This window comes from Poecilia reticulata, linkage group LG4 (assembly GCF_000633615.1).
Source record: "Poecilia reticulata strain Guanapo linkage group LG4, Guppy_female_1.0+MT, whole genome shotgun sequence".
Classification (NCBI taxonomy): domain Eukaryota; kingdom Metazoa; phylum Chordata; class Actinopteri; order Cyprinodontiformes; family Poeciliidae; genus Poecilia; species Poecilia reticulata.
In genome coordinates, this window is record NC_024334.1 from 8,927,137 (window position 1) to 8,941,347 (window position 14,211).

A 14,211-nucleotide genomic window follows, 5' to 3' on the forward strand; every position below is an offset into this window, starting at 1 on the left:
ACCATCTTCGTTCGGCTTAGGACGAGCGCTACAGAGACCRTTACATGAATTCAAACGTCAGACGGATCTAAAAAGTGTCCTTCTGCTGTTAAAAATGCCAAAGTTTGGTGATGTAATAAATGGTTCCATGATTAATAATTTCATAATTTTTCCACTTTAAAAGTGGCAAATCTRCTTTACTATTCAAATGAAAAAAAAACAWYATTTTTTTWAAATATAGGAATCTGTCAGAATTGCATTTTGATAATCATTGTTCCTTTTACCTCATCTTCAGTTTCAACTCAAATCAACAACTAGAGACTTAAAAAGGCAATGCAGAGAGGGTGATTCAAAGAGCTTCAACAAAGCAGCCTCCAACTCAAATATACAACTGCTTACATGTTGCCTATGAGGACATGTCAGGTGCATTTTCTGAAGCTGAAATGATGCATGTTCTGTGACACAAAAGGAAAKAAAGGSACGTCCTGAAAAGGTTTTGAACTCCATCTGCATTCTGCTGAGAAACAGAAGCTCTGGTGAATGTATTATGATGAATGTTGCAATTTACTCCAGCTTCCCTGAGCTCATGATTTGTTCAGAGRTGGTTCCAGACACGYCTTTKTCTCTGCAGAGAAAAACTTAAGAAACTGTATTTGACCAGATGACATATCTGTCATCAACAGGCTCAAACAATGATTTCTACAGTGAACGTACCTCAATTTCTCTCTGTGATTGGTATTTGGATCTAAATGTCATTGCTCTGCTGAAGATTGATTCATTTTTTTTTCATAAAGTTTCATAATAGCCAAAAATTACTTAAAATGATCCAATCTTTGGCATTCCAGACTATATATTTACTTCAGATAACCAGTTTAAAAAAAAAGGGTACTTTGTAATGTCATGCTTGTATAGTTTGAAATCTATGTGCTGAGATTATTAACTAAAAAGCATTATTGTTTTTTTCTTTATTATCTTGGGCAGAAACACATAAAATGTTTCTACAGCAACCGTTCTATGCTACAGCATTCATGGCCCAGTGAACCCTTCTCCGTTTTGTTATGTTACAACGACAAACTTCACTATATGGGTATTGGGATTTCAGTTTATAGACTAACACAAAACAGCACATAAATGTGAGTTCAAGTAAAATAGAACAGACTTTTCAACATTTTCTTTTATTTATGAAAAGTGTGTCAAATGTTGTGTTCAGCTATTAATTTCTGAAGACCCACAATTACTGAAATTGCATATCTGGTCTCATTTGTCATAAAATGGTGTTCGTAACTGGAAATGTCTATCTTTTACTGCTTTTTTAATTTATAACTTTAGATGTAATTTTCCAGAGGTAATTTTTTTGCTTTATTCCACAGTTATGCTCTCAAGATATGATAMAATTTGTAGATTTAATGTGGTAAAACGTGAAAAAGTTTAATGAATTATTTTTTGCAGTAAAATTACAACCCACAAAATTATTCTTCCATATGGAAGAATTGTTTAGTTTGACTTCCAGGTAATTAGGCAGATGGGAAAGTGCAGTATGATGACATGAAATCCAAGCAGTACTCTCTGTAAAATTAAGAAAACAATTTTTCTGTTTTTGCAGAATACTGTCATGCCTCAGTATTTCAGATCCAACAAATTGTAAGATTTGTGATTACTTGAGTAAACATAGCATTCACCTTCCAAATGATCATTTTATTTATTAAGGTGCTCTCCAAACCAACCAGATCCAGAGTCAAAAAGTAACATTTCACATTATTAAATCACAAATTAATTAGTCAAAGATTAACTGCAACCTTTAGTTAAATTCTACAACTCATTACTTCCAGCTTTGTACAATCAACTAATTGCCAAAAGTTAACTTGTTTGAAAACATGTAGTAGCCTYGAATATTCCTAAAAGCAAGATTTTATGTCTCAATGTATCACCTTTTTGAAAAGCACAAATTGGTATACATACAGAWWTAAGATAAAATATCAAAATTCCAGTACCTAAAATAGAAAATAATAATGACAAATATTCATTTCAAATGTACTAAAAGGCTAAAATGTCAGTGGTTCCACATTTTGGACTTTGCATCTTGTATTTTTTTTTACTTTTAACRTCACAGCCAGCCTTTTTAMTGGCAAAGTGACAGCAAGTAAATGATACGTGACAAATTGGCCTCAGACATTTCCTCTGCAGATTCAGATCATCTCTTGGAACAGTGCGTGGATGTGCAGCTGCAAACAGCAGGTGTCCAAAAATGACAAAAAGCAAACACACAGARTAAGCTGGAATGTTGTTCAAGGCTCGGATCGACCAACCCAAAAAGAGCAAATCTGGATAAACAGAAAGGATGTGAACTGTAGGTTAAAAGTTAAGAGACTCACAAAATTCTGTAAATCTGCAGACATAACATCATCAGCAAGAGCTACATTTGGCTGATACAAAAGCTCCTAGCATCATTTTTTGAATRCGTATGTACAGAGATGTTGCAAATATCATACATACAATTGTTGCTATTAAAAKAAATTAATTTGTAGTCAATAAATTAAAACATATTTATTTCAATAAACTTTAAATACAATTTTATCAATAATTTATTACTGAACTAATCAGTAGAATTTTTCTCTTTACAACTAAATGTTGTGACAGAAAACACAACATTTAGTTTTTTTAGAAGATTAAAATATTAGATCATACAAGAAAAATCAAAATTTTTTAATACAAATCTATTGGTTTAATGAGATGTGTATTTACTACTTGCTTAAAGGTTAGTTTTAAAAATTACTGGTACTTGAACTTGAAATGCATATTTCAAATTAAAGTACTTTTAAAAAAAATCATGTTTTTTTTTTAATGCATATTTCAAGTTCAAGTACTTGCTTATTATAACTTATTGAATATGACTGTATGTGCACCATATCTGTATTAGAATGTTTATTCTTTCACGCAATAAAGTATTTCTAACTAAATCTGCTAAAACATAATGTGCTACTGTGGTTTCTAAATATCTCAACACACCTAGAAAAGATGTGTAAAAACAATTAATTTTCTTTACAGCAGAAGAAACTAAAAATTTTGAAAAATTTCCTATTTTGTTTGAGTTTATTTATTTTGTGTAGAAAAAATAAAAACAATCTTACATTAAGAAATAATTGCTTTTAACAAAGTCATTAATGCCACACCTTGCACAGACAGTTATGTGATGCATGTATGTCAATTTTGATAAATAATTGTTAACTACCAGAGCTTGTGCATAGCTACAATCAGAGTAATAATGACAAAGCTAAAAACTGAAGCCAACCAGGATGGACAAAGACCCAAGTCAATGTTTCACCATGCAGATTAACCACTAAATGTCTATGTACAGATCAAACAACCTGCTGTTATGGAAATACCTAACGTGGGTCTCAAAGAATAAACTGCTTCCTACACTCCTGGAATAAAAYGTATCTGCTGTCTTTAACAAAGCATGAAGTCATCCTGCAGCAACATTTTTGTAATCATACTACCTTTCTTGCTCTGATCATGGATAACGAACATGAACATAACTTCAAACAAAAGTGGATGCATGATTTTGAATCTCATTCCATCGCTGGGCTTTTGTGATGCAGTGTCCATGAATGCAGAAGAAACCCCAAGTCACTGTATAAAGTGCCTCCAAACCTCTTCTGCTTTCGGCAGGTGTTGTCTGTAGGATGTTCAGTGCCGGTGGTCCGGTGAATCTGCCAAAAGTGCAGCAAATCATCAATCATGCTTCCAACACACACACACACACACACACACACACACACACACACACGCACACGCACCCCCACCCCCACACACACACACACACACACACACGCGCACGCACACACAGATACAGTGTTGCTCTGTGGGCAGCTGTCCACTGTTTAAGAATATTCTGTTTATTTAAACTGTCCTGAGCAGCAGAGCAATTCTCCAGATGAATGTACCCAATAGCACAACACAGACACATCAGGCATTGTCTGCTTTTATAAAATATAATCTTGCGTCCCAGCAGTAAAAAACATATATTRCATAAACATATATCTTTTTCTACCAAAGAAGCTATTTCTTTGACAAAAGAAAAACTAAAAACTAAGAGCTACATTGTGGCTTTAGTTTTCAATATATTTTGATGATGAGGTAGGGGTGGTTTGTTTTAAATCAATTTTCTTGCATAAAAATACATAATGAACTTATTATGATGGTTACTGCAGAGGCATTTGTAGTGATTTTTTTTTTCATTTCACAGTTTGATGCATTCTGGATAAATTCCAGATATCAAACAAAACTATTTTCCAAATTTCCTCATTTTCTGCCTTTCTTTTGGCAGTGTTTGGACTTTAAGTGTTCAAATCCATATATTATATTTGGTTTATTTGACTGTGAATCACTCCCTGACATTTGTCTGAAAGGTCCTTCATTGTTTTTTTATTTTTGATAATTTCTTTTCTGATTATGTTCAGGGTGGAATGGTTTCCCAGACTTCTCCATTGATCCTGTCTGAGTTTCTAGTCTGAACTCTAAAGTGTTGACATGACTTTGTCTTGTTTACCATTTTTTGTTTATTTTCCATCACTTATATCCTCTAGCATTACTTAAAGCAGAGCTTTAGCAACATTCCTGGTATACTCCCCATTTATCATGATTTGCTTATGTTTATTTATTTAAGAATGTTCTTTAAGTATGTTTTCCAGCCTCTGCATTGGGAACGTCACATCTCCCATCACATTTTCATCTTCCAAGGATTTGTTGCACTTCTTTCTGATAAAATAAAAATCTTTTGGACCCGTAATCTCAATATTCCTGTTATTCCTAAATAAGGGTTTGTGGTAATGATAACCAGATGAGTCCTTTATGTACCAGGAATTTAGTCTTGCACATAAAAGTTGAGAATTTGTTCAGGAAATAATAAAAAATTGTAAACAAGTTCTAATGGTTTAGTGGAAAGCAGAACTGAACTGATCTTCAGTCACGTACAATCTGACAAAATGATTTAAGTCTTCTTACATAGGACCAAAAAAAAAAAGAAATAGAGCCAAGAAATAATCTTCAGGAGATTACAATGTCCGGAAAGCATAATACCGGAAAATGGAAACTAACACAGAACAGGCATGAACCAGGATCTGAGAGATCATCATGTTTTGAGTTGAGGTATTCCAGTTGTTTAGAGAATATATTTATGGACTCACCTGGTTAGAGCTAAAATCAGATTTTCCTCTATCTGTCAAACTGTTATTTATGAGTAAACAGGATAACCAATGCACAAAGAACAGGACAGAGAGAAAAACAACAAAGATAAACACAAAGAAATCTGCTTATGGAACACCATTACTGACAAAAATACACAGTCCAAAATAATCCAACTATTAAACCAAGTGACAATCAAAAATTCAAATATTTATCATACATAAAAGCTTTGTGCAGCCAAGTTTAATAATTGTGCTCAAGTCTACTTAGATGAGCTACCAAATGTCACTGAAAAGTAACATTGTTACATTAAGACATATACTCTGTGTTGTACCAAACATTTTCTATTTCGGGAAAATTTTAGTTTACTGCATATGTGTAAATTATGGCAACACAAAATTATTCAGATGGCTAAAAATGAATATTTGGACTCCCCATGTACAGAACGTTGGGCTGTTACTTAGTGACTAGAGATTTATTAAAAATGATATTTATTTTTACTTAGCCTAGAATGACTCAGTAAAGCCTGCCTGACTAGAAATTAGTGTAAAACTAGCCAAAGTAAAAAAAAAAAGATCAGAACCTTCCTCAAGTCTGCAGTCTGAAGATGAAAAGCACTTTAAAAGCAAAATATAATAAGTACTTTGGGACTTTTGCGCAGTATACTCAACAGCTGAGATGCAACTCCTTCAGCTGAGTATCCTCCCATCCTCCATTACCTCCTCCTCCTTCGTCTCTGTTGCCGCCTTTGAGGAGGAGAGCAGCGGAGCTCAGCTCAGTGCAGCGGCGGTTCTCCTCCGCGCGTCATGCGGACATCCTCATCCTCACCCCTCGGACACCGTAGCGCCACCCGGACCTCCCACACACAYCCCAGAGAACCGCTCACTTCTTGCTTGCCTCCAACACTTGCAGGGGAAACACATATTTGTGTTCATTCTTGAAGAATTATTTAAGTACAGATTTATTCATTAATTTGCTTCTTGAGACTACTTTGGGAAGCGTGATTCCTTTCCCGGGTCAGTTTGCTGCTTTTTGGACGCTCAAGGATGGACAGCTTCCTTCACCTGGTTCTGATTCTGCAGCTGGTGCTCTGGGAAACGGTGAGTAAAGGCGACAGTTTCCGATTTACTAACTCAGATTAGTTTATAGATATGCCGGTGGGTTTGCCTTAAAAAAAAAAAAAATAATAATAATAATTAATAATAATTAAAGTTAATTTCCATTACCAAATAAAATAAAGCACCAAGCTTTTACATAATAATTGACAGTTCAATATATTAGATCCCAATATATATTTAWCAAGAAAGTTCTGTTTTTATTGTTGACCTTTGTAACATAAATAGTTAATTATCTACATTTATCTAAACTTTTTAGAGAACTCATGAATGAATTACTCATTAAAATCAATGTGAACTGATAATGAGTTAATTCAAAAAGTTTCCTGAACTCCTCTGACATTTATGTGAATTTATGACCTGAYTTTACTCACCTGCTGTCCCTGCTGTTTGTTGTGTCAGCTGTGAATTAGTGTCATAATTCTCTCAATGGGCATCTCACTATATCTCTAGAGCTCTTACTTCCTCTGGGATATGAACACCCAATAAAAAAAGTTATGTTTTTGACCTATTTGACATGTTTTTTTGAACACTTGCATTRTTTTTCCACAAACAAAAAGAATCAATCATTTCAAAAAGCCACACACTTTAAGAATATCTAATGTAATGGATTAAAGAAAAGAACGAACATCTCTTGTGACWCCATTAACGTCGGACACGCTGCAGACTGACAGCTACAAAGGGAAATCATGAATTTTTTTCCTCCACTCATGTGAAAGTACACATATTCTTGTTTGAATTTCAAACAATGCAGGTAATTCAAGRAAAAACATATTCCGCTCTTATTCAATTTCAACCTCATCTGAACTTCACAGCATTTCATCTCCACCAGCTGCGGCCACACTTGAGTGAGAAGGATTTCAGATGTCATATTTTATCTTTTTTTTTTTTCCTTCACACACAAACATGAATTACCTTATTTTGACATTTATATATTTTTCTGGCAGTATGATTTACAAAAGTAATCAGATCTGTTGACATTTTGACAGTACCTAAACAGTTCAACACCGAACTGGATTTGTACTAAGGAATAGAAATTAAGCATAAATGAAAACAGCCAAAGTAAAAACAACTCAAACAAGAAATGAAACTGTTAATCTTTCACAAACTTAGTGAGGTTCCTCTTCTTATTTCCTGCAAGAAATTCTTCCAGACCTTTTGAGTCCTGACATCAAATTACCTACTGCCTCAGGCAAGTCTCTTCTTGCAGAACAAGTAGCAAAACCTTAAAATCAATTCTAAAGGCCACAGGTAGTTGGAGTATGGAGGCCAAAATGAGGAAACATGCTGTCATCTTTTTTTCCTCTGCATCCTGTCAGTCCCCTACCGATTGACAATGTGTTTTTCTTTCCCACATACAARGAAATCAATAGATTTTTTTGGCCAGATAATGAATGCCAGCAGCCCACTTCTAGGAAACAGATGCAGGAAAGAATTTGGAGTTAGAAAAGAATAAAATGTTTAAAAAAAACCCAAACAAGTGCAGAGAGAGTTGGAGGGAAATGCAATGTGCTACATCTTTCCCCAAGGACATTCCAACATGGTGTTGACCCCCAAGGTCAGACTGTGCAAAACCCAAGAGTTCCATCTATGGCTCCACTGGTCTTCGTTATGTTAAATGGTAAAGTACCACACGAAACACGTGGAAAAAAATAAAATAAAAAAAAGGATGGTTTCTTTGGAAAAGTTGAAGAAGAAAGTATCTGCTCTGCTAAGTGGCTGAAAATTTAGTTTAGCAAAGTGTTATTGTCAGGATCCTTTAGACCTCTGGAATAATCTGTTTTGGACATGTGAGGGTGCAGTACAGATGCTTGGCCAAAGAACACATACCGAATGTTGAGCATGGAGGTGGAAAAATGGTAATTTGGGCTTGTGTGCAGCCACCCCACTTGGGCGCCTTGCAGTCGCTGATTGGATGCTGAACTCCTCTGTAAACTCCAGTTTTCTTGAGCCAAGGACAATAACACTCTCAGTCAGAGGGAGGCGCCAAACACACAGCASGTGATGAAAATGATAGGCCAGAACCTAACAAAATGTAAACAACAAAAATGCTTTTCAAAAGTGCAACAAAGAGAGATCTGCTGTTTTTTCAGAGTGCGTAATTTATCTCTCAGGGACAACAAGAATTGATGTTTTGGTAAGAAGTGACTTATTCTGTATTTTCCTCTTCTCCTCTTCTTCAGAGCATTAACGCCTGGTAAGAGGAAACTGTATCTGAGTGGAGCATGGCTTTTCATATGAGTTAAGAATAGTATGAATAATAGTATAAATCAGCTTCTTTTTACATGGACATGAAGAGGTTTATCAAGCCCTTAAGAAAACAAACAAATGTGTGTAACCCCCAATCAACTGGTGTCACACTGGAAAGCAAATTCCTTCATGACATTGTGAATAAAGAAAGAACTACTGAGAGTAAGTGCTGCTAATGCTTTTTTTATTACTTTTTTTTCAGACTTTAATTATAGGATATTATTCTCTTGGTTTGTCAGGCTTCTGTGTTTGGTATTTAGTGGTTTGGAAGCTTAAACGTTTGGAAATTGCTGTTTTATTATTAGCAAAAATACAAAAAAGAAAGCAGTTCTCAGAAAGGGCAAATTAAAAAAAAATCACAAGGAAAAAAAACATGCACCATTCTCTCAGAGCGATTCTCTTTTAGATCAAATTATGAAGAGAAAACTCAATCTCTTTATATTTTATTCACAAATATATCTCAAAAGCTGTTTAAAGATAGGCTAGTAAATATTGTCGTAAATRATTTATGGTATTAAAACCAGCTCAGATTGTATTGTTTATGTGTCCATAAGAGCAAACACCAGTCTCTCACTTATTAAATACACAGTTAAAAGGGTCAGATTTATTTGTGTTTAATCACACATCGGTGTTACTGATATTCTGTTGATAMGTAATCTTGATTCAAATTTCACCTGTTTTATATCAACAYGTATCTACCCAGAGTCAGAAACTCTGAGCTTCCTTACAGAGGAGGGGCCGCACAATATCAGAATTGTTTTTAATTGTGATCTTATTGCTGAATATTACAATTATGATATTGATTGTGATTAACTTACAATTTCCTGACTGCATCATTTGCAATAATGACAGTCAAACTATTTTTGAGAGTTTGAGCATCTTTTCCACTGTACATCCATTTTAGGCATAAAGGGCAGTGAAATTCTGTCCATCAGGCCAAACACATTATTGCAGAGCAGAATGAGCATCCATGGGACTTGTTCTGCATTTATACTAAATACGATCCAAATTGRAGCACTCAGACAGGAATATAGAAATTATGTTAAAACCAGACTAAATGAAAACACTTACCAAAATTGGAAGTGATTTAACATGGTGGTGTAAATTCACGCTACACATGTAGTCAAAATTAAACTGAATATAACAGGAAACCTGCTCCATCTTTAAATGTCAACTAAAATTATTCATGCCTCAGTCAGGACGTCMAATACYATACAATAATCTACCCTCTGCATCGCTGTGAAACTCTGAATGTAAATGATGGCGGCTCATTTAAGAATGGCCATAGGCATCGGGGGCCCTGCGATAATGACCTCATTACAACAATGATTGAATTTAAATGACGACGTTGGGAAACAGCTGCCATTTAGGATGAAAGGTAACAATAATTAAAGTTCACTCTCAGAGGRCAYTATTTAGTCTCTCGCACACAATCGGGTTTCTTTCACCTGCATCTGATGATTTCATGAAAACATCTGTCAGAGTCTGCTCCTCGTCATGCGAGGTGCTCCAGGTCCTATTCATAATGATGAACTGTAAAATGACTCGTTGTGTGGCCTCAGGAGGAAAAGTCTTCTGCCACCATCATGCTTGTATAAAGTAGATTTGTTCCATAAACTTACAGGAGAGATATGATAGGACTATGCTGTCACAATGAGACACTGCTTGTGCCTGTGACCTTTAAATAATCAGGGAGYATTTTTTAGACCACCGAAGTAAATTAGATTGTGGAAATATTTTACTTTTTATATAATATTTTACCCCGTATTGAGTTTTATGTTTGAAGGAAAGATCAGTGGAAAAAAACCCCCAAAACAAAACAATTTTCCTGACATGCTGTGTTTATTCATTATTTCTCMGCCATGTATTTTAAGTGCAACTGGATTTTTCTGCTCTTCAGATGGAGGCCATGCACCCAGACTGTGCTGTGGTGTTGCAGCACATGAAGGCTCAAGAAGAATGCTACGATATTCTTGAACAGGAGGAAAACAACTACTCATCCAAGACAGGTTGGTATGTTGTTATTCTGCTGTGGAGAAACTCAGTCTTCGCAAAAATAATTAATAGAAAACCATTCGAACCTTATTATTATTTTTATTTTTTTTTGTCAAGTGGTAGATAGGGAGTAAAGAAGTACTACCAGTTCTAAACTTGAAGAGAAAAATATACTAGTTTTTATTTTCATTTCATTCTCTGTTTTGTTTTTGAAAATAAAAACCTGAAAGAGCAGCCACCATTAGTATGCAGTGAATTAGTTTTCACGTGTTCCGAATTAAAATGTATTTCCTAGGGAAAACACTAGCCATACCGTCCTTAATTTTGGAATGGCTCATGCTTAGTTCCTCACCTTTCAAAGCCAAACAAATGTAAACTTTTTTATGTGCTCACCCACGTAGCTACCACAGTTTGAGTTASTTATCCTCAAGCTAAATATGGTTTGCAGAGAGAATGGAAACCCAATATCTCAATGTGAGATGATGGGCTTCAGAAGATCTCAAGGATGACAAATTTAAACACTAATATAAAGATATGGTGGCAGAATTACAAAAAGAGTAGAAAGAGATGATCTATGTAATATGAGGGAAAGCATGGAGTTCATTTTCGTCAGTCAGGGCGAATGCATTGTAATTATGTCATTTGCTAATATCTGTTACAGTTTAAGCAGGTCTTGCAATTTTGATACTGCATACAGAGATATGAAATCAATGCTAGATTTCATATTGTAAAGCATCTATGCTAGAATTTKAAATTAAATCATCAAAATGAATCTTCTTCTTGATATCTGAGGTTTAAAACATTGTGTATATAACCTCTAGGTCTCTGGCTTTATAATAAAATGTATCATTCTATTTGCTTTTTCAACTGAATCCAAAGGTTATTACAACTCTTAGAAATGTGGTTTTAGACATGTGTGACTATTGCTTTGTGTTTTTGGAAATATTGCAACTATAGACTCAAAGCYTGTGTGTACCTCTAACTCATTTCTTAAATATGTAATTTTTYACATACTTTCTCTCCAGCAGACTTCCACTTTGTGTTAGCTATTTCAAATCCTTACTTCAGTTTTTTAATGTGCACAATTCAAACAATGACCAGTGTTGCATTTGTGAGGACAGTGAAAACCAGGAGCCGCAGCAAGAAACCCTGACACTTTCTCGTGTTTAGTGTAACGGTGCATGGTTGACTCTATCTTGTCATAGATATCTGACTCTGGTACTTACAGGCCTCTACTTACAGGCACTCAAGACTGCTTGGAAAATTAAAATAAACMACCATAATYTAAACATAGAAGTTTTGTGCATGCACAAAACTGCCTGGTATCTCTCACGCTCCATCTAGTGTAATGGAGTGTGAACTTAATTACTCCTGGGAACTTCTCCAAGAACCTTCACTCACCATTCACATTGACACTGGTTCGGTTTATGGCTTTGTTTGAATAGTTGGCATAGGAAGCATCAATCTCAAGTCTGTTTTCACAGACCACAGTCAAGACATTCTGGACAGGGAAGTCAAAGTTTGACCATCTGCCGTAAGGAGAACAGTTTCACAATGTCTTCTTCATATGTTGGAGCAGAACATATGAAGACTGGCCAGAACTTGAGTGAGTGTCTGCAGGTCTGTCATTGCTGTGGAAAGGCTCCAATGAATGGGAATACAATGGGAATTAGCCAATCTGTGATTCTCCTATTGGTTGATAGGCCTCCCTATTTAACAGTTCAGGCTTTCCGATTAAAAATAAAGRCAGTCTATGTTTGTAGGGTTCTGATGCTTTTTTSARTTYTYTAAAAGTTATTCAAAGGGGTCCTGATATGAGGAGGTCTCAGCTCACAGCTACAACTCCCAGACGAAATTGCATGTCGAGTCTGGAGTAAAAATATCTCTGTTTTCCCCAAAGAACCAGAAAACAAATTTATACAAGTCTGTGACGAGTGCTTCAGCTGTCTTTCAGCCTCATTGAACTTGTAAAAGAAAAGATGYGTAGAGGGAATAAGTTGAAACTTTGGGTAACTTTCTACACCAGTCAGTTTGTGTGGCGGGGTGTTTGTCAGACATTCTTGTCTGTCTGATGGATGTACAAAGTAGTCCAGCTGGATACCTTTCTGTAAATAATGATTGATTTTCTTTTACCAAATGAAAAGTATGTTTTCTTCATCCGGTTCGACAGACTACACTCAAAGGTAGAGAKAAATGCCTCTAACCTTTTTAAGGTTTGCTACCTACCTGAGTARAAGGTGAACTATCTGAATCTGTTAAGATTCTTCTTTCATCCTTTTTTTCCATACCTCAAAACAAAACAAAACACTTGAACAGCTTGTGCACAAGGGGGTGGAGGGCTTCATTTTCCTTCTGTGATGTTGTCTGCAGCCAGGTTTATTACACCTGAAATGCTCTGTTTTGAAGTGTTTTCAGTTGTGTGACATGATCATTCCAAGCAGTTAAGCTTTGTTCTCGCTTGATGAGCGTCATCTGCTCACCAGTGGGGCTTCCAGTCTACACCTCAGCTTCTATTGCTCATAATTAATTGCATCATTTGCGTTCAAGCAAAGAGGAGATGTGACAATCAGACTCTGAGGTGGCAAAACAGAGGGTCTTTGTGTCTGAACAGATGAGCTACTGCAGTAGTCTGAGAAATAGTTTTATCTCTTTACGTGTGCAGAGATATTTGTCTGAGTTTGGAAAGAAGTGTTTCACAGGAAATTTAACACGCTAAACTATTGACTCAGATATAAACCACACAGTTCCTGTTTTAGTTTTTAGTTTTGACCTTTTGGACAGTTTCATGGTGCCAACCTTCTGGAAACAGTTTGGAAATGCCCCGTCATGTTCCAACTTAAAGAAAGCAAGAAAGCAATGTTTTTTTTATTATTATTATTATTTCCCCATCCTCATTATTACACTCACCCTGAACATCAGCCACCCATGTGAATGTTTGTGTGTTACTGCCAGCTTCCATGTGGCTGTCACTTTCTGCTGCTGGCCTTTTCACAGATCATTACACAGCTCGACCGCTCTGCCCTCTTCATATTCTCAGGTCAGTTGCTGCTGACATATTGACAATTAATTACTAGTGGAAAGTGTCACTGTTTACTGCAGCAGTCAAAGCAAATRATTTGACAGTAATATGGATGTTGGTATTTTTCAGTTTTCCTCCCTCGGCATGTAATGTTGGGTTTTATATAACATGTATCAACAAACTCAGAAATCAAAAGTTTTGTTCCAATACGTCTTTGGTTACTGATAAAGTCTGTTTTCCAAAAGTCACAACCATGGACCATAAAAACCAACATGATTTTTTAAATATTTTCAAATCACCGGCACTTTCCATGACMGTCAATAACACTTTTGGGACAAACAACATGTATGAAACATCAATGGCATGTGTGATTGCTGTGACTTTACATTGAACTTTTTTTTTTGCAGAACCCAATTTTTCCACAGCTCTCTTAAGGTCATACCACAGCACTTCAATTAGGTCATGACCTGGACTGTACCATTGTAACACCTTCATTTATTTCTTTTTCAGCTTTTCTGTTGTTGATTTATGCTTAAGATCATTGATCTGTTGATGATCCATTTTGGACTGAGCTTCAGCAGTAAGACAAATGGCCTCACATATAACTGTAAAATATACAGAGGACTTGAAATAATTTCAAGGTTCCCAGGCCCTGTGGCAGCAAACACA

At 35.6% G+C, this 14,211-nt stretch overlaps 1 protein-coding gene across 1 annotated transcript in view; it reads left to right on the top strand.

Annotated features, from left to right (window-relative positions):
• The first annotated feature begins 5,932 nt into the window (after positions 1 to 5,932).
• Positions 5,933 to 14,211, top strand: part of ghrhrb (growth hormone releasing hormone receptor b) — a 32,668-nt gene continuing 24,389 nt past the window's right edge. The window contains exons 1-2 of the mRNA XM_008406881.2: positions 5,933 to 6,263; positions 10,429 to 10,537. Of these exons, the coding sequence (XP_008405103.1) occupies positions 6,210 to 6,263; positions 10,429 to 10,537 (163 nt within the window). The 5' untranslated portion in view covers positions 5,933 to 6,209. The remainder of the gene's footprint in view (positions 6,264 to 10,428; positions 10,538 to 14,211) is intronic.